Source organism: Engystomops pustulosus, chromosome 9 (assembly GCF_040894005.1).
Source record: "Engystomops pustulosus chromosome 9, aEngPut4.maternal, whole genome shotgun sequence".
NCBI lineage: Eukaryota > Metazoa > Chordata > Amphibia > Anura > Leptodactylidae > Engystomops > Engystomops pustulosus.
This window is the reverse complement of record NC_092419.1, coordinates 56,957,244-56,979,845: the sequence shown is the minus strand read 5'-3', so window position 1 is coordinate 56,979,845 and position 22,602 is coordinate 56,957,244. Positions and strand designations below refer to the sequence as shown.

Below are 22,602 nucleotides of genomic sequence, written 5' to 3'. Positions count from 1 at the left end.
TTAAAGAGATTAACCAGAACTCCTGGGGTATTGAATTAACAGTCAACACATCACAGACACAAATTGAATTTTTAGACCTCCTAATCCAGGTTGACGAACAGAACTCTCACTCAACCACCAAAACCTTTTTCAAAAGTGTAGACGTAAACAGCTTTCTAGATTTTTCAAGCTCACACTACAAAAAATGGTTATAAAACGTACCATACGGTCAAAACAAAAGGATTCGCCGAAACTGTACCGACCACAAAACCTTTCAGGTGCAATCTAAAATACTTAGGGATAGATTCACAGAAAAAGGCTATCCACCAGAACTACTAAAGAACGCATACCAGAAAGTCAATCGCCTTACACAAAAAGACTGCCTAATCCCCCCCATAAAAAAAGCACATGCCGCTTCATATAAGTCCAACTTCATCACCACTTACACCACTGACCATAACCTCATCAGACACACACTTGAACAAAACTGGAGTATCCTTAAAAAAGACCCATACATTGCAGGACTACTCCCATCCAAACCACATCTCACCTTCAGAAGGGCCCCTACTCTCAAGAACATTTTAGCCCCTACAAGACTCCGCAATGAAAAAAAAGAAACCCACCCTCTCCTTTTTTCCTGAACTAAACGGTTGCTACAAATGTAACAAGGAAAAATGTAAGACCTGTGACATCTTGTGTAACAAAACCAAAGATTTTAAGGCCCTATCCACAGGAGAATCTTTTAAAATCAATTCATTCATCAATTGTGGCTCAGATTACGTTGTCTATGTTCTCGAATGCCCATGCTCCATGCACCACCCAGAATTTAAGAGAACGCATGAATACCCACCGGAGCAAAATCAACTGTGGCTATCCCCTACACAGCGTATCCCGCCACTTCACATCTCACCACAATAAAGACCCATCCCTCTTGAAACTCATTCTGATCGAACAAATTCCAACCTCACACCCCGACAGGTTTAACCAACTAGTCCGTAGAGAAAATTTTTGGATTTTTAAATTAAACACCTTGACTCCCAGCGGTCTGAATGAACTGATCGAACGTATCTGAATCTACAAATACCCACATACTCCTTGCAATAAGGTTTTAATTATTTATTTATTTAGGTATTTATTACAACAAATGTACTTAATCATTACAACTGTATTTTCAGATAATCTTTTGTATGTACTTATTTATTTATTACAACTGTACTCATAAGTAATCTTCTGTCTGTTATCTTTACACTCCGGTCCACCTTACTGTCCTTAATGCTTCTTATTTCCAGCAGATCCCCGGACACATCAGTACCTTAAACCAGACAATCTCATACATTCATGTATTTATTTTTATATATATATATAACATCCACTTTTATTTATATTTACATATTACTACAAACTACTCACCCCCTTTCCAACTCTGCATACACACACATTCATTCTCACTTACTCATACAATCATACCCACTGTTACATCAATATCTTCAACTACACACAATATATGTATTTTTTCCCTCAGTCCAGCAAACTCACAGTCTGCTGGACAATCCAATCACTCCTACAGATCCTATTACCGCAACAAGCATCAACCTTCCCATTACATTCATCTGTCCACGGCACTAACGATCCTAATACCCACTGCGCATGCGCCTAGTTTCAATTTCATCCCTGCACATTTAAAGGGCTCCTCTCCTATTGGACGCATACTAGGCAAACAGCATTCACCACCGGACCAAGTAAGTTTTTCCTTTTACCCCTGCGTTATTCTAACGAGGGGAACATATTTTCTAATCTCCTTTCACCCTTCAACAGCCATCCTTTGCCTACCCTGGGTCATATACCTTACCCCGCTGCTCAAGGTAATTCTCCATCTATTTACATAATCAATATATACACCTTTCATGGCACCACCGACTCTCCGCTCATCAACTGATTCATCTCACATCATTTACTCATTCTTCACAACCACATTACTATACACTATACTATATACTATGGATTATTTATAATTATTTCCCCAATTCCTAGCTGCCCTATCTACTTTGATGTATCTATATTTTACCGCTATATCCTATGTATTTATATGTGCATGCAAAAAATTCTTTTAGAAAAAAATATATATTTTTTTTTAACCAACATTTATTAACTACTATTTTATACAACTTACTCTATGTTACTGAATATATGTCAATTTTATGTACTCAATGCATTTTACTATATGTTATTATATGTACCATATGGACTGTATTCTACAGACATACTTTTATATTCTGAAGTCTGTTTATGTACATACCTCCTAAATTACTTTTTACTATATTGTTTAGTATTTGTCACGGACCTGAGGAAGGGGGTAGACCACCCCCGAAACGCGTAGTCCTTTTACCAATCAAATAAATATCTTCTTGAACTTTACAACCTGTGTCGGACATAACCTAATTGGGGCAGCGCGTCTTAAACAAACCCGGGTTTTTCAAATCTGTATATCCATGTGATTCCCTATCCGGCACTACCACTGTACCGGACTCCGGGAAGACGCAGCACACCCTACCAACGACCACTGAAGATTAGACGGAAAAACTAATATCTGCTCTAGACGCATAAGACACAAGGTGTCTTCAGGTGAGCAGATACCCTTAATATCTCACCATACCTTTAACCCCTTCCCGACGCCGGGTCCTGGTGCATGGAGAGGGCTCGCGGGCCAAGCCCTCTCCATAGCCGGTAAGTCTTTGCTGCATATTGCAGCAAAGGCTTACCAGTAACACCCGCCATCTTGTCGTGGATCGCTGCTCCCCAATGACGTCACGGGGAGCGGCGATCCATCGCCATGGTAACCTCGGGTGTTCCGAACACCCGAGGCTACTTCGTTTTAACCCATGCATTACAATGTGCTAATTGCACATTGTAATGCATGGGGAGTAAAATCCACATATACTGCCATACTGTAGTATGGCAGTATATGATAGGATCGATCAGACTACCTAGGGTTAGAGTACCCTAGGGAGTGTGAAAAATAGTAAAAGTAAAAATAAAAAAAAGTTTACAAAAAAAAATTATAATAAAAAAAACCTAAAAATTCAAATCACCCCCCTTTCCCTAGAACTGATATAAAAATAAATAAACAGTAAAAATCATAAACACATTAGGTATCGCCGCGTCCGAAAATGCCCGATCTATCAAAATATGATAATGTTTTTTCACTATGTTTAACCCCGTAACGGAAAATAGCGTCCAAAGTCGAAAATGGCATTTTTTTGCCATTTTGAAAAATATAAAAAAATTAATAAAAAGTGATCAAAAGGTCGCACAGTCCCAAAAGTTATAGTAATGAAAAGCGCATCAAAATTCGCAAAAAATGACACTATCCACAGCTCCGTACACCAAAGTATGAAAAAGTTATTGACCCCAGAAGATGGCAAAATAAAAAAAAAATATTTTGTACAGGAGGTTTTAATTTTTTTAAATGTATGAAAACATTATAAAACCTATACAAATTTGGTATCCACGTGATCGTACCGACCCAAAGAATAAAGTAGACATGTCATTTGTTACGCAGAGTGAAAGCTGTAAAATCCAAGCCCACAAGAAAACGTCACAAATGTGGTTTTTCACCATTTTCACTGCATTTGGAATTTTTTTACTGCTTCCCAGTACGCACCATGGAATATTAAATACTGTCACTATGAAGTGCAATTTGTTACGCAGAAAATAAGCCATAACACAGCTCTTTATGTGGAAAAATAAAAAAGTTATAGATTTTTGAAGTTGGTGAGTGAAAAATGGAAGTGAAAAAACTAAAAAAGGCCAAGTCGTTAAGGGGTTAAGTGACCTATTGCACTAAGGGCGCTGGAGGAGGAAGGCTTGAGTCCTGTGCTGGGTGCCCACAGAAAGGGCTCTGAATGCCACCTCTGGCACCCGTGCCATAGGTTCGCCACCAAAGCTATAGGTGATGTGTGCAAAAGGTACCTTAAACCAATATGTACAAAAAATCGCTGAACTGCCCCGGTCATTAAAGCCTATTCAGGCCTGGTCATTATGGGGTTGATACACGCGAACATGATGAACACCATTAAAAAAAAATGTTAAAAATCCACCAAAAATTATGATTTTTTACCGATTTTACCGAGTGATCAAAAACACATTGTGGCAGATTTATCAAGCTGTAAAGTCAGAATATTCTTAGTTGCCCATGGCAACCAATCACAGCTCAGCTTTTTTATTTTACCAGTGCTCATGGATATTTTAAAGGGGAGCTGTGATTGGTTGCCATGGGCAACTAGAAATATTCTGACTCTCAGACAGCTTGATAAATCTGCCCCATTGACTCCATGATACTGGTAGAAAGCACAACATGTCCCGCACAAGCCATCAACCAGCTCCATAGACATAAAAATAAAAATGTTATGCCACTTGGAAGACAGCGATGCAAAAATGATAGTTTTTTTTCACACATTAGGTTTTACTTTGCAAATTTAGTAAAATCTAAGAAAAAGAAAAAAAAAAATAAATAAAAATATATATATATATATATATATATATATTATATATATATATAAAGTATGGTATCCCTGTAATCGTACTAACCCATAGAATAAGATAACATGTTTATCTGGTGAAATTTTAACACAAAAAAATGGAAAAACCTATTGACTATAAGGGTGGGAAATGCATTTTACAGCCTCCAGCCAGTATAAAGCTGACCAGCCCATATTCTCCAGTATATAGCCTGCCAGCCAGCCCCACCCCATCCCCACCAAGTTCTATAGGACAAAATTGGCAGCTGCAGAGCGCTCCTTCCCTTCTGTGTGCCTACAAAACGTCCACATGTGGTGTTTCAATAATCGAGAGAATTTGCATACCAAATTTAATGATGGTTTCTCTTTTTATCTTTTGGAAATGTTTAAAATTTAGGGCTAAATGAATTTATCAACAACAAAATTGGACCATTCTAAATTTCACCTCCATTATATTAGGGTTAAAAATCTTTCTGAAAGTAGTTTATGGTAGTTTGATGATTACATTTTTGAAAATGGGGTGGTTCATAGGGGGATTCTAATAATTTATATTTCAAACTCATTTAAAAAAAAATAACCAAAATATTTAAATTAAGAAATTTTGGGGGAAAATGAAAATTTCTGTTTGATTTGTAAGTTGTCTACCCTCATATACAAATAAGAGGACTTTTAAAAAAAATGATGAAAACATAAAGTTGACATATGGAAAATGTTAGTAAGTCACTCATTTCAGTGGTAAAGCTATCAGTCTCAAAAGCAAATAATTTAAATTTTTGAAAATGTTGAACTTCTCCAAAAAAATTGGCAAATTTTAGAATTTTTTAAAATAAAAAAATATCAAAACATATCAACCCAAATTCACCACTAACATGAAATACATTGTGTCACAACAAAACAATCTCAAAATCATTTTGGTAAGTTAAAAGTGTTAAAAAAAAGTTAAAAGTTATTACCAGATGAGCTTTAAAGGGGTTTGCCCATGACAGTTCTCAAATTTTAACCCCTAGTGATGCTTACACAATAAACATCATTTTTACCCCCTTACTGTACAATTTTACTTAGTTTTGTTGCTGTTTAACTCATATTACTGATGGACTAAATAAGTCTAAAATTCAAGAGGGGGAATAATAACACATAATTGCGCTGACAGTGTGCTGACAATGTGGTTACACTATCAGGGTCCAGGTTTATCCACACTTTTATTTAGCTTCTGAACATTCACTGGACACATTCAACGGACTGAAAACAAATGCTTAAAAACGGAACAAAAAAAGCCATGTGTGGCATCACCCTAACTCTGCTAACTAGATTCATTCTCCTCAACTGTTGTTTCGCAGCCGGAAAAGAGAGAGTCTGTGTATGTGTGAACTCATCTTGGAATGCAGGGGGAGGGGCGATGCATAGATACTGCAGTGTGAGTCTAGAGAATCTATAAATAAGAAAAATCTCTCCTGGGTATCTGCTACTAGCCAAGCAAAGGAGGCCCCTTCCTGGCAATACACGATCGTTGATCTGCGATGTCACCCACCCCACCAGGGATGAAAGGTACCATCTGCGTCCTCTGTTCTCGCCGCCAGCATCATGGTTAAGCTTCTGTCACTAAACGTTAAAGGGTTAAACTCTAATGCGAAAAGACGCATGGCCTTACTAGAAATGCGGGCACAGGGAGCAGAGATAGTGTTTTTACAGGAAACTCATTTTGATGCCTCAGGATCATGTGCTTTTGCGAAAAGCACATATCCCATATCGTACATGTGCTAATAGCGGCCTCATGTCCACTCCAGGTTACTGAAACACTATTGGACCCGAAGGGAAGATATGTCATTATACACGGGTCCCTTAAGGGGATACCTATCACTTTATGTAACGTTTATGCACCCAACACGGGCCAATTAAGATTTCTTAGAAAAATCTTTAGCAATGTTACTTATGGGGGGAGACTTTAACCTGCCTTTTTCAGCACACATGGATCGCTTAGCGGAACAAAACGCACTTCCATCTCCCACCCTCATTAGACTTAGAAGAGATTTTCGGATGCTTCTCAGGCAACAAGGGCTTTATGATTTGTGGAGAATAGACAACCCAAGAGATCGCTCCTTCTCCTTCTACTCCCTACCACATGGAACACACACTAGGATAGATTATTTCTTTGGCTCCATACAACTTCTGCGGATTATGAAAAAGTCCAGTTTAGGCCCCATAACATGGTCGGACCATGCCCCCCTAACACTAGAACTAAATGCTTCCAACCCGTGCATAAGAGCATGTCATTGGAGACTCAACAAGTCTCTTCTGAAAAAGCCCCTCCAGCGAGACGCATTGGCCGAGGTAATCAGTAACCAATTCCAGAGCACGGCGGATTCAATGTCACTGCCAATGTGCTGGGAGGCACACAAGATGATGGTGAGGGGAAAATTTATCTCGCTGGCGGCTGCTGCAAAAAAAGAACAAAATAAAACTAAGAAAGAATTGCAGACCCAACTTCGCTCTTTAGAGGGAGCTCTCCTGCTAAATCCCACCAGACCCCTCCTTAAAAAAGTAGTGGAAGTTAGAGCCAAATTAAAGGAACTAACCGTCACGCACACAGAGAAACTTCTGCTTTATTCTTAGCAAAAATACTATGAGAAGGGCAATGAAGCACATACTCTACTAGCGAGACAACTGTCAGAGAAATCTAGTAGATCGACGGCCCACTCCATCCGGCGCTCAGATGGATCCATATCCCATGATCCTGGGGAAATATCAGATATTTTTCAAACATATTTCTCCAAGCTGTATGATTTACCGAACGCACTGTCCTCGGATCCTGCCCTATGCGACTCCCAAATTGATTCATATCTGCAGTCATGTGACCTTCCCCGCCTCTCCCTGGAAGCAGTAATATCCCTCAACACCCCTATTGAGACAGAAGAACTAGCAGAGGTTGTAAAATCTCTCCCATCGGGCAAATCCCCAGGCCCAGATGGATTCACATATCTATATTATCAAACTTTTCATTCCATTCTTTCCCCCCATCTACTTAAAATCTATAACGCCTTCCTTCAGGAGACGCACATCCCACAAGAAATGTCATATTCGTACATCACCCTAATTCCCAAACCTGACAAAGACCCATTGGACTGCTCCAACTATCGGCCCATCGCACTATTAAATGCGGACTAAAAGTTTTTCACGAAAATATTAGCCAATAGGCTTATACAATGGATCCCTCAGCTAATTCACAAGGAACAAGTTGGATTTGTTCCGTCTCGTCAGGGGGGTGATAATACGAGGAGAACCATAGATTTGATTGAGGTAGTGAATAAAACCAAAAGTGAGGCCCTCCTCTTGAGCCTCGATGCAGAGAAGGCCTTTGACCGTCTGGGATGGTCTTTTATGCTACGGACCATGGGGGCCTATGGCCTTCATGGTCCTTTTCTAGAGGTAATTAAGAATCTGTATCTTTTCCCCTCTGCTTCAATCAAACTACCCCACATTACATCCTCCAGGTTCCCAATACATAATGGGACGAGCCAGGGCTGTCCCCTATCCCCTCTCCTATACATCCTATGTATAGAACCGCTAGCGGCAAGCATCCGGAGATCAGTGGATGTCAAGGGAGTGCTAGTAAGAGACAAAGGGGCAGATTTATCAAGCTGTCTGAAAGTCAGAATATTTCTAGTTGCCCATGGCAACCAATCACAGCTCCCCTTTAAAATATTCATGAGTACTGCTAAAAAGAAAGCTGAGCTGTGATTGGTTGCCATGGGCAACTAGAAATATTCTGACTTTCAGACTGCTTGATAAATCTGCCCCAAAGAGTTTAAGCTCTCGCTCTTCGCGGATGATATTCTACTGACCCTCACTCAACCTCACACTACGCTCCCAAACCTGCACAGATTGCTAGACACTTACAGTAGATTATCAGGCTATAAGGTTAACATTAGTAAAACAGAAGCCTTACCTCTCAACTTACCCCAGTCTACACTCACCTTATTGAAAGCTAACTACAATTATAGATGGCAGACGGTATCCTTAAAATACCTGGGCATTCGACTCACCCCTACTTACAAAACATTACATACTCAAAACTATCCTCCCCTGTTTGAATCGGTGAAGACTTTATTACACAAATGGAACTCACTACCGATCTCTTTTTTTGGTAGAATCACGGTAGTTAAAATGACTATCCTTCCAAAACGTATGTACCATTTCGAAACCCTACCGATCCCGGTTACTCTTACAATTCTCAGGAAACTGCAGGCTTCACTAATGCACTTCATATGGGCCCACAAACGCCATAGACTAGCACGTACACTAATGGTTCAGCCGAGGGATAGGGGGGGTCTTGGTGTGCCAGACCTGCTTAAGTATTATTGGGCAGCACACCTGCGAAGAATTCCAGCCTGGTCCACTCTCCTCGCATACTCCAAATGGATGGAAATAGAAAAATTGTGGTGTGCTCCGACACACCCTAATGCCTATTGTTGGGCAACTGCCTCAACCCCACCAGCGGTAGCACTCCTAGGTCACATGAACCATACCAGATCCATTTGGTTAAAATGCAGCAAACTATTCCCCTTGGAATCCACCCACTCCCCTATGACTTCCTTCTTATATAATCCACTCCTCCCATCGAGCCTCACGGGCCCTATGTTTAGGCCATGACACCAAAAGGGCTTGTTTCGCTTCGCAGATATAATTGATGCAGGCTCTAAAACGATTCTAGATTTCCCAGATCTGGTAGCGGCTTTGTAAATTGAACGCATCCACAGCAGGGCTCATCTCCACAATCTACAGAATACTAATAAACCCCAACCCAACAGAAATGCCGAAACATTCATATATGAAGAAATGGGACTCTTTCTTGGGCAGAGAACTTCCATTGGAAACATGGCAACAAATTTGGGATAGAGCGGCGAAGACGTCGCAGTGCGTCCAGTACAAGGAAAATCAGTATAAGCTGCTAATGTTATGGTATCACACACCGGCACTACTACACCGAGTTTACCCTGATTCACCTGATACTTGCTGGTGGTGTGGGGCGGGGGGAGCAAATGTACCACACATATTTTGGCTCTGCCCAGTTATACAACCCTACTGGTCCACCGTTACGAACATTCTATCTTCGGTTCTCAAATGTCAGATCCCCATAGATCCCAGTGTATGTTTATTGAACCTCTATCCGGCAGGATTGCACAAACACTCATCTAGGCTGCTCCTACACCTCCTTACGAAGGCTCAATTGAGCCGAAACGTGTGTTGGGGAAGGTGCCATCCCGGATAGTGGAGTGCAATCTTTTCTACTAGGGTAAGACATGTACAACATTGTAACCTTGTGTTAGGCGCACGCCTGATTGAATATGTACTTTCCTCAGATATGATATCTTTGGAGATAATAGGTTTTATATCAGGATTTTGTCCAGAAGTTGATTGAGAGCTGCCAGGGAGAATTGCAGAGGTCCTGAAGAAGAAGGGTCAACACTGCAAATATTTACTTGCTGCTGTAACTCATTCTAACTGTCAATAAAAGCTTTTGTTACTCATAATAAGATTGCACTTGTATTTCTGTATGTGATAAAAGCATCTGACAAACACACATAAAACCAGAGTGCAACAGATCATGTGAAAATATAATATTTGTGTCATTCTCAAAACTTATGGCTATGACTGTACATTATAAAAACACATGTCTTTTTATATAGTGCATGTAAACTTCTGGTTTCAACTGTATACATTAGAATTGCATAATGCATTGAAACTTTAATTCTTTTTTGATGCTGGGTAGCTTAAATCGGTTCAATGCCAGAGTCTTGTAATTTTTGGAACTGAGTGACTGTTCCAGGGATTACCATTGAACAAAGTTGGTTGAAGCACTGCTCAAGAGAATCCTCTCTGAGCAGAGCAGGAACCAATTTCATTGGGGATATTACATAACGTGTCCATATATGGCAATTCCACACCCCAGAAGATTCACCTTGGCACAAAGGAGGATATTTATCTTAAGTTTTAAATTTATCTTCACTTGGGTTTGTCCATTTTCTTTTTTGGGTGGGGGGTTTGGGCTTGATTGATTTATCGTAGAGGTTGACAGGTGAAAGACATGAACAGGTGAATCTCATTTAGACAGATTTCATGCGATTGGTAACTAACCACAAATTAAAACGTCCAAGCAACAGCCTTCACAAATTAATATGTCCACACATTAAAATGTCCAGCAGCAGCCTCCACACATTAATATGTCCAGCAGCAGCCTTCACTCAATAAAATGCCCAGCAGCAGCCCCACATGAAATGTCCAACAGTAGGCTCCTCTTAATGAAATCCCCAGTATCAGCTTCCAGTCAATAAAATGACCAAGTCATTGTTGAACTCTCTGCATCTATGAGCATTACACTGTGGCCCCTCCCCCACTTAAGACACACAAGCACCCCTTCCTGAACTCACAACACACAAGTCCCCTCCTCCCCCACTCACTACACAAAAGCATTTCCTGCCCTACTCAGTACAGACAGTGCACCACTCCACTCATCTTGTTCCTCCATTCCATCGCTCCGGTTTATGATGTGGGGGGCATGACCTCCTGTGTCTTGCATAAGCAGCTCTGTAATCTGCAGGATGAAGAAACAGGAAGGAGCCCAGCAACTGGGGTCTTCAGGGGAGAATAGGCTGCAGGGACAATGCCATCCGTACGATGTGACAGCACCGTAAGTGAGGGAGTGCAGTGCTGCAAAGTCATTTGCCTGGCCTGACCACATCACAGCAGGGCATGCAGTGAAGGAGGGAAGGACTGGCTCCATCAGCTGTTTTATGTATGTTCTTAATGCTATTATTATGTATGTGTTTTGTTAATTAAGTGTTACCTTTTTGCATAAAAGACAACTTTATACTTATTGACATATATGTCAATATATGCTTCACTGTGTACTTCCAGTAAATAGAAATCAGTCCATGGTCATGTGATGGACACACAGAAACTGGAACTGATATAGAAAGTATATTGGAAAATAACAAACAAAAACATTTACATGCTGAACCTGGACTTCCTTAAAATTCCTTTAAAGTGTAACCGTCATTCTGAGCAAAAAATCTAAAAAACATAATTCTGCTCCAGGTGTCCCTGGGAATCATTTCTCAAAGTATTTCGCCTCTCAGTCCTCATTTAGTACCTCTTCGCATATTTATCTCCTATGTATCTATCTATCTCATATTTATCTATATCCTATCTATTATATATCCTATCTATTTATCTATCATCTATCTCTCATTCTATCTATCTCTCATTCTATCTCTCATTCTATCTACTCTCATATCTATCTCATATCTATCTCTCATATCTATGTATCTCTCATATATATCTATTAATTTCTCATATCTATCTATGTATCTATCTCAAATCTATCTATCTCATATCTATCTTTCTATTTATCTATCTCATATCTATGTATCTATCTATCTAAGTAAAACTTCAGCACAGCACATGAGGGCAGAGCTTGCCACTTTCTTGTGTCAGGTGATGGGGAGAGGGGGGCTGCAGTTTGTGTATGTGTGGATTATTTGTGTATACACAAGTGTAGAGAAAGCTGAGGGAGAGATAAGAGTGTAGTTGTTTTGTCACTATATTAGTTAGGGCTTCTCCCTGCACATGACTGCTGGAGCAGTGAGCTGTGAGGTAATCAGCTGAGAGCAGGGAGAGAAATGGGGGCGTGTCTCCTGCTCCATAGTCTCTGCTCCTTTCTGAAGACGGAATGTCCCTAGCAACAGCCATATGTCAGAGATCACTGACATCTAGGGGAAGTCTGCAGAATACAAGAGAAAGAAGCAAGATTCGGGTAACTAATTCAATTCCAAAAGTTCTTAAAATTACCTGCCCTACAACATATCAAAAGTTTTTTGAAATGACGGTTACACTTTAAATGACGGTTACACTTTTCAACACATTTTGCACAAGTTAGTATGACAAGTGACTACAAGAAACCTTCTAATATCTTATCATGGCAAAGTGCTTTCCTGTCTACAGCAGAAAAACTTCCACCCACCAAATGACATTGAACTTCAATTTTGTTTTCAAATTCAGAAATTGAAGATCAAATCCTCATTTCTCTTTCAAATGCATCATTGCATCAAATTTATCTATTGCTGATTTATCTATTGTTTCAGAATACTGTAAATCTTACCTGGAATGGGTAGGGGAATCGCTCAATAATACTCATCTGTTCAGTATCTGAAAACTCTTCTCTTGTCTGAAATAAGAAGAAAGATTTTTCGTTTGTTTGCCCATTAGTTTTAATTACAATATATGGCACCCTACCTGTTTTTCTCTTCATGTAGCATTGTCAAAAGTATATTCCTGATCCATGCCACAGACTTGTAATACCATTGTATATACCACACTAATATTGTCATAATCTCTTTTACACTGTATAATTGCAAGACCCTACTCATCCATGTGAATATCAACATGCATGTCACGCTGTCACTGCAGTGTAAGACTACCTGCACACAACTGATTTTTGGGCCATGTTCTAGCCATTGAAAAATTGTCCAGTACGCAGCCTCATATATTTCAGCATATTACACACATGGCAGTGGTTTGCAGACCTATGCTGGCAGCCTAATAATAAGGAACAATGGTTAACTAGGGCATCTGCACACAACTCAGATCACGTGCAGATTTTAAAAGGATCCTGTCAGCTCCCGTGTCGCATATAAACATATGGACTGGAGATGGGTCCTGTATTTTCGTTAAAAAAAATCATTGCTTTGAATGTGCAGCAAACTTCATTTTTAATTTAATAAAAATTAGATGTTTGGTGCACATTGGATGTTGCTGCTGCAAATTCCAGTGCACCTTCTCTAACTTAATTTTAAAGGTTAATCAAGTCATTTGCAAACAAGGTAAGTTTCTTACTAAGTTGATCAATCTTGTTAAGAAAAAATGCATTGGACCTCAAGGACATGTTCATGAGGCACCATACTGCTAATTTGCATATGTAGAAAATTGTATTTTTCTGCTTTTAGAATAAAGATTTTCTCAAGAAAAGCATAAATTTGGCAAATGATTAGTTTATTTGTGATTGAACAGCATTTGCTTTAAAGGGGTTATGCCACGAAACAATTGACTACAAAAAGCTGTCAAAGAGGTTAAAATATTTCAAAAATCTATTTGTAATGGTTACCTGGAAGTAAAGATTCCTTTCTATTTGTTATTATGATGCTTGTTCAGCCTCTATTCTGCTCCACACAGAAGCAGATGTGGGAGGGGCCTAGCCAGGCACATGCACAGCACTGACAGAGGCAACTCACTGGCCTCACCTCAGTGCTACAGAGCGCTCAGCCTTCAGAGTCTCCTTCCACCTGCTGTGCTCAAATAGTCCCTGCATTTACTGATCCAATAGAAGTCCAATTGAAATGTGTCATACGCCCCATGTTAAAAGTGCACCAAAAAAAGTTGGTGCAGTCTGTCAAAGCAGTGCAGGGGCACCAGATTCATAAAGAACGTGCGCCAGAAATCCTGAATCTGGCGCCCCCTGCACACTACACAGGACACTGCACATAGTAAACACGTACATGGTCGGTCAGGCTGACATGCATGGCGGAAGTCTAGGTGGGTGCAGGGGAGGCAAACCCCACGTGTATCGTCACTCCAAAGTGCCACTTACCCCTGAGGAAGTCACTTTGAAGTGAGGATACGCGTGGACATATTTACACTTTACTGTCCGCCTGACCGACCATGATGCTGTGAGAATACATTGTTTTGCTCTTCTTGTATGCATTGATTGTACAAAATTAGGTGCAATAGTTGTTTTTATGACTTTTACTAATAAACTTTTGTATTTTTGCATGTTGATTGAATCTCTTTCTGTGTATTTTGTAAGGAATTGCAACCAAATCACTAGATAGATAGATAGATATGTGATAGATAGATGATAGATAGATATGAGATAGATAGATGGATATGTGATAGATATGTGATAGATAGATAGATAGATAGATAGATAGATAGATAGATAGATAGATAGATGGATATGTGATAGATAGATGGATATGTGATAGATAGATAGATAGATAGATAGATAGATAGATGGATAGATATGTGATAGATGGATAGATATGTGATAGATGGATAGATATGTGATAGATAGATGGATAGATATGTGATAGATAGATGGATAGATATGTGATAGATGGATAGATATGTGATAGATGGATATACATGTGATAGATGGATATACATGAGATTTCTGCAGCCTCCTGTGTGACCTGACTAATGGTGGAAGGAGGAAAGGGCTGATACATTGCTATGATCCATGTTAGGGGAGGACTCCTCTGAGCAGACATGTCTGGCTGCAGTTACCTTGTATCTGCTGCTGTAGGCTCCTGTGTAGCTGGTGAGCAGTGGCCATCACAGCACAATCTCTGCCCCTCCTCCTCTCTCACCTCCTATTGGCTGCAGTGTGTCAGATGATCTCTCAGTGTGCAGAGGAGCTGTGAGCCCGTGGAGTGATCTGTAGTGGAGAACAGCTGACTGACTCCCTGTGCGCAGACTCGGCCAGATCAGCTGTTGCTCAGGACGGGACACAGCTACCACCGGGGGGCGCCAGCAACCAGAACAAAAGGAGTTATCTCAGTAAGCCTGCAGATTTTGTAATAAGTGTAAATGGTGAAAGTACTTTTAACAATGCATTGGACCCAATTACAGCAATGTGCAATGGTGACACAACCCCTTTAAGGGAACCTTTCAATAAAACAGGTAAAATAAACAGGTAAAATAAAGGAAGTGGACAGGGAGAGGATTTCCTGTCTGCTCAGTTTGAAATTTGAAAAGACACTGAGCTGTCAGTCAAAAGAAGGAGGTGTTCACAGATTCTTCTCTACTCATTTGCATATTAGAAAATGTCTGTAATTAGGGTATGTTGCCTCAATGGCAGATAATTTTAGGTGATATTGTGAGGACATTAATAAAAAATTTAACCCATGTTCAAATACTCCTCTCCGCTCCTCTTGACGTTGATCCCGGCTCTGTCCTCCACTAGTCTTGACACACTGGGATCACCAGAAAAGAAACTTATAATTAGCCGTCCGAAGCGTGGGGACAAGATGTCCAGCGCTCTGGGCTGCCAATTCCCTTGCTCTCCAATGCTGGGAATTCACGCCCCTCACATGATGTCAACTCCCTCTCGCATGGGAGAGGGGGGTGGCAGTGGTGTGCATAATTATCAGCCCAGAGCACCGGAAATCTCGTCCCTGTGCTCTTTCTTGTCTAGGCAATTCCGGCATGTCAAGGCTAGCAGAGGACAGCGCCAGGATCAACATCAAGAGGAGCAGGGTTGAGAATTTGTACATGGTTTTTATTTTTTTAAATGGTAGATTTCCTTTAACCTTTTACAAGCAGGTATTAGTAGTGTGAGGGATAAAATTCTGGTTTTCTTTAAACACAGATTAAACTGCATCATTATATAGTAACTTGAATGTGAATTGTAGAAATAATGTGGACAATACATTTTTTTCAACCCAGAAATAGAGTCAATTCTTTTTTACTTTTTAGTCTATGGGTGATGTAGATTTTTTCTTGAAATTATGTAAGATCTGGTGGATAAAAGTGGAGGAAAATGCATGTAAATCAGCACCAAAACCGAACAACAAATAAGACAATTCTGTATATTTGATCTGGATTTTCATGTAATTTTTCTGTAGGGTACAATTAGGTTTTTCCATCCTTCTCGGTGCACCCCCTGGTTATGGAAACCTGGGCTCTGCACCTCACCAATTTCTGGGACCTTTGTTTGTCATGCTTTGTCCTTTCTAACAGGTAAAATAGTAGTTCCAAACTGTAGTCATGGTTATAGTTAGATGCTGCTATTTTGAGACCAAGGTCATCTCAAAGAGACGCCTGGTTAGCGTGTTACAGATTTTCTGTGTGGAAGATCCACAGCATAATATAGGTGCAGCATCATGAATGTGATTTATCCAAATCCCATGCACGCACATCAAATATAATATTCTGTGAAAACACCATCCTCTGTGTATTTAGGATTTTTATGCATTTATATATGTGCTTCTGCCATATAAAAATCTTGCCACAAGTGAGCTAATTTTGGGTGGTTCCCTCTGCTTGTGGAATGGCTGCAGAAATACTACTGGTTAAATACAGCAACCCTCACTCTACTTCTGCAGAAAGTCCTTTAGCTGCTGCCCTTGCCGTAAATGTAATAGCTCAGCCAGACCACCCTGCTGGTTCCATCTTTGGCACTTGTCCTGTGACTGTTTACAATATACAGTGGAGAAGATGTGGATGTTATACATCTAGACTTTTCAAAGTCACTTGATACAATAATGCATCAAGGCCACTGGCTCATCGAATCTGCAGAAACCAGACAGCCTCGGGTCTGCCAAACGATCTGGCAAACGATCATCCACACGTCTCCGTCTTTTAAGTGCTGCTTTGCGGGCGCCATCAGAAGGGTTAATACCCGCAATCAAGCACTGACCGTGGGTATTAGCAGTGGGTGCATCGGCCTTCTTCATGCAACCCAACACCACTACGCCATACATGTACGGGGGGATGGGTTGAAATCCAATCTCTTCAGAGTAAGCAAAAACCCAATATGAGTTGTTAAACTGCTGTATGGGCATACGCCATAGCATTGAAGGGAAGGTGCACCAATCAGAGCAGATTTGCATTGTCACTTTTTAAATTTGAACATATAAGGGCTTATTTTCTGTGAGATTAGATGCACTGTACAAATTCTTTATTTGTATAGTATACTCTAAAATATTTTAGAGGTTTTTTAGCTTATTGATGACATTTTATTAACTCTTGAATTTATGGAAGAAAAGAAAATATCAATTTCCTATTTTTTGGCAGCCGTTCACCATAAGGTAAAAATAATATGTTATCTTTAGCCTATAGATCACGGTAATGCCGCATTAATATATTTTTACAATTTTATTGAAGAAAAACTAATATAGAGGAAATCTCATTTTTTTTGTATCGCCATCTTTTTGGAGACACAACTTTAATATTTTAGAGCTGGTTTAGTGCTTATTTTTTATGTGTTGAGTTGTTATTTTTATTGGTTCCATTTTGGTGCACTTAACTTTTTGGAACATATTTGTAAAGGGATTTTATGAAAAATTTACATTTTTGGCAAGTTTTTTGGATGCTTTTACAGTGTATTGTTACTGGCATGGCAATAGCAAATATGTGGGGGTTGTTTTGTACTTCATTAGATGCGTATTTGTGTGTTGGTGTTAAGGGGATTTTTACTTTATTTTATAAATTATTTTTATTAAAAAAATTTTATTAAGTGTTTTAAACTTTTTTTTACTAACAGATTGGCTTGAACAAGCAATCCTATGATGCTGTATTACACTATGTTATGTAACACACTGAGCAAACTGGAGGCAAGGCCCAGCTACCGAGGACATTGAGCAGCTTAAGTGGTGGAGGTCCAATCCACTTTGGAAGCCCCAACATGTAAGGGAATAACACCTGCAATTGGAGCTGTAATGTACAACTGCTGATCGCTACATCAAATGTTAAAATATAAGCCTGTCTAAATAAATGGGTCACTACTGGGCACCTGCGCCCCCCCCCCCTTCACGTCCCACAGGCGTGAAGGTGGCAGATGATCTAGCATTTGCAATTATTTCAGGGTTTCTGATGAAGAAGCCCTGATGAATATTCCCCAATATGTCACTCCCTGTTCCTTTCCCGCAAGCTCACAATGCTAGTTCGATAGAAGTTTGACACATCATACCCACTTAAAGGCAAGAGGCCTTACTGTCATTTGTGTAAGGGCAGTCTTGTAAAGCTGGCCTATTTTGTTTGTCCCAGGAAACTCTCCTTTTCAGCACTGATGCCCCCCTGTGTCCCTAACATACCACTTGTTCACTATGCACAGATGTAGAAAAGCTGAGGTGGACACATCAACCCATTTTATCTGTCCAACTCAGCTCTGCTTCCCCACTTGACCAACTCGGCTCTGCTTCACCTACTTTTCAACCAGCACTGATTCACCAACTGTCTGGCTACACCTGTCCAGCTTAGCACTGCTACATCTGTCTAGCTCAGCTATATTTCACCATGGCTATATATCCAACATGGCTCTTCTTCACATCCTGTAAAACTTGGCTCTGCTTCACCACTTGTCCAACTCAGTACTGCTTTATCACCTGTCTAGCTCAGCTCTGCTACACATGTCTTGCTCAACAATACTACAAATGTCCACCCCACCCCAGGCTACTATACATCTAACATCCAAATATCCTTATAACCATTTTGCCACACATAAAATATATATATATATCAAAATGTTGTACACTCCCAAAAATAATAATAAGAAAACGTCAGCTCATCCTGCAAAAAACATGGATTTATTATCACCTCCCCAGTATATTGGAATATTATATGCTGACACTAAGGAGTACAATTTGTCCTGCAGATAAGGCTGGGTTCACACTCCTTTTTTCTCCTACCTTGTCCCTACAATAATACAGCAAGATGATTTTCTGATGTATCTTTACAATGTATGTAAAACAAATGTATACATCATCTTGTTCCTCCTCCTCCTCCCCCTGATTGATTCGATTGATTACTTGCACTCAATGTAATATCTATAACTATTAGACCACGGGGGGGGGGGGGGGGGATTGTTATATAGTTTGCCACCAGCAGTGGTAGGTTAGGTCAGTGATGGCGAACCTTTTGGAGACAGAGTGCCCAAACTACAAGCTAAATCCACTTATTTACCGTGAAGTGCCAATATGGCTTTTTAAGAAGTAACTTATTGTTACCTGTTCTTCCACATCTTTCTATCGTATCGGCCCCCTGAGGCCACCACTTCTTTGCCCACCAAAAAGACTCTCATTATAGCTTCTCTCCAGGGTCTCTGTGTACAGGAAGAACAGTGGGTCCAGCAGGATGACCTCAAAAGATAATGCAGCCCTGTCCACACCTTCTCACTTTTCCCACATTTCCAAACAGACAATGAAGTCTTGTTTTAAAATAGCATTGAGAGCAGCATCTCTTAAGCTGCCTGGGACTGCAGGAAGGTTTGGTCATATTTGGTGAACTCTATCCTGGGGCAATGGTCTGAGTGCCCACAGAAATGGCTCTGACTGCCACTTCTGGCACCCGTGCCATAGGTGCGCCACCACTGGGTTAGGTGCATCCCTGGCCACTAGTGATATCCACCAGAGGCATTTAAATTACTTCGGCCGCATATGCACTGGCATGCCGGCAGCACTGTGTGTTGCAATTTTGAGGAGGATTGTGACTTCCGATGACGGCACATGTGAGTGCCCCCCCCCCCAAATTGCTTACGGCCTGCACTAGGAACATGCTTGTGCTGCTGCAAGGGGTTTAGCCATGTAACTGCTGCTGACAACTTTGCCAGCACCATTTAAAAAGTTAACGCCCATGATCAGTGCCAGCAACAATGGTGGGAGTTAATGGCGGTGGAAGAAGATGGGTTTGAGCCGCACCCTATCCCAGTAAATGAAATTTCAACAAGTGTGTTTGCCTCTATGTTAATTACAATTTTTGCAAAGTAAACTATTAAAAGAAGAAAAGAATAATTTGGAAAGAGATGTCTTACTGGTATTTGTCTTTCTGGTGGTGGGTTTTCTTCAGGTTCTACACACTCCACGCAAATTACCTTTTCTAGATCTACTGAACCCTTTCGACTTCCTCGACGCTGTAAATAAAAAATATTTATAAATGAGATTTTACTTGCTAACATAACACGTGTATCCCATATTATTATGCACTTAATTGGGCAGATTTACTTACCCGGTCCAATCGCGATCCAGCGAATGGATTCGGGTCCGGTCGGGATTCACTAAGGTAGTTCCTCCAACGTCCACCAGGTGGCGCTGCTGCGCTGAAGTTCCCCGAGGCCCGCCAAAATGCACTCAAGTTCACCGGCCTATTCCTAGTGAAGGTAAGTGCAAGTCTAGGCGACACTTTTTTTTTTTTTAATGCGGCGGTTTTTCCAAATCCGTTGGGTTTTCGTTCGTCCACACTCCCTGATTTCCGTCGCGTGCATGCCAGCGCCAATGCGCCACAATCCGATCGCGTGCACCAAAATCCCGGGGCAATTCAGGGGAAATCGGCACAAATATTCGGGTAACACGTCGGGAAAACGCGAATCGGGCCCTTAGTAAATGACCCCCAATATGTCAAATTTGCTGAAACAGTATCAATTATTTACAGAGCAAAGAAGCTGTAGGCCATGTTTGCCAATTTATGGAGGCAGTGATCCCACATTCTGCAATGGAGAGGTCACTGTGCTTGTGTGAAACAGAGGTGGCTCTAATGCACACTTGTATATACACTTCCAGAAATATATGATGGGAATACCCATTTACAAGTCCCACTTGCTTTAATTTATTTTTTTATGATAAGTTTTTGGTAGATTAACAACACCATTAATGCTATAAGAAAGAACACTGCATTAGCTTCAAGATCCTCTCATGCACCTTAATATATCACATATTCTACTGTGGGGCAGATTATATCATAAGATTATAATAGTCAGTAGTTTGGTGCTGAAAAATATCAATTCTGTTTTCATTTTTTGTTTCACACAATTTCTCAATTCCAATTAAAGTAATATTTTTTTTTATATAATCTTACTTCAGTCTAGATGAATGAGGGCATTTTGTGGGATAATTTGGAGTGTTTAGTTGCAACATTTTGGCTTCACATATATCTCATTGGTGAACTCTTAACTCTTTCCATGAGGCAAGGGGTATAGACTTAAATACTTTTGTTATTCTAAAAAAGTTTAAATTTGATGCTGCTTACCAAGTGGTATGAATAACATGATCAATACATGCAATACGGCATTACTAAATTTATTGTAACAAGCAGTGGATCGTGAACCCACTGTTGTATCCTACTGGTTAGACTTCTAAGGGCATAATTCCTGGATCTTTCCAGTATTCATTCTTTAAGTCCTATTTAGAGCTCTGGACTTCGCTGCAAAGAGATCTCATGGCCACAGCCTTTTGTAGTGAGGATAACTGCAGGCCCAACTGGCACCGAGACTTTGGTGTGGGATCAGGCAAACAAATGGTCAAGGTCAGTCCGAGTGGACAAGTAATGTTGGTTAACAGGTAGACGGTTATGGTAGACACCATAGTATCATAAACAAGCTGGAATTGTATCAGATCAGGATCCTAGTCACCTAGAAAAAGCCAAGGGTCAATCACGAGTAGTCAGAAGAAACAGATACAACATTCAGCTGTACTAGACTAGATAGGAAGCTTTGCTCATGTGCTGGGGAACAGATTATGCTCGGTTATATAGCACCAGGTGAGCATTGATGCGCTGGAACACTCAAGCTTGTGTTCCCACAGTGCCTTTAAGAGGCAAAGATAGCGAGTGCATGCACCTATGTGAACTGGTGGAGCCAGGAAGCCTGAATGAGGAGTGAATTTGAGTGTGTGGTACAAGAACATTGCCACACAAGGCAGCTGTAAGAAACCTTGCAGTGGGGGGCATGTTCAGGAGTGGAAACAGATGCCAGCGCTACTGTATACAGCCCATTTTATACAAGAGCAACTGCTATTTTAGATGCCTTAAGTGAATGCTGAAACCCTTTGATTAAACACAAAAGGATCCAAAAGCATTGGATTACCGTAAACCTAAATTAGATCTCTCATGGAGATTATTTATATTGATTCTAAACAAATCTTAAAAGAAAATATCATTTGGACTCAGTCGAGCATAGTATGAAAGTATGGACTGAGGTGATACAAAATTATATTTGAATACCTTTAACTTAAATATCCATAAGAGCTTGGGGTTTCAATCAGCCAATTTAAACTTGAATAAATGGGATGCTAAAGGCTATAACTATACAGGCAGTCCCCGGGTTACATACAAGATAGGGTCTGTAGGTTTGTCCTTAAGTTGAATTTGTATGCAAGTCGGAACTGTATATTTTATCATTGTAATCCCAGCCAGAACTTTTTTAGTCTCTGTGACAATTGGGTTTTAAAAATGTTGGGTTGTCATAAGAACCAGGATTAACAATAAAGCTTCATTACAGACACCTCTGATAACTGTTATAGCTGTTTATTGTAGCCTAGGACTAAAGTACAATAAATTACCAATA

General features: G+C 40.3%; 1 protein-coding gene across 3 annotated transcripts in view; it reads right to left on the bottom strand.

Moving 5' to 3' along the window:
- The window catches only part of BTK (Bruton tyrosine kinase), a 300,928-nt gene that overhangs the window by 238,608 nt on the left and 39,718 nt on the right, over nt 1-22,602 (bottom strand). For 2 of the 3 annotated variants that reach the window (XM_072124772.1, XM_072124771.1), the window contains 2 exons: nt 20,077-20,175; nt 12,652-12,717 (listed from right to left, as the gene is read on the bottom strand). In XM_072124772.1, coding sequence (XP_071980873.1) covers nt 12,652-12,717; nt 20,077-20,175 — 165 coding nt within the window. Of the gene's footprint in view, nt 1-12,651; nt 12,718-14,831; nt 14,906-20,076; nt 20,176-22,602 lie in introns of those variants that run through there. The other variant, XM_072124773.1, reaches the window with a different exon arrangement.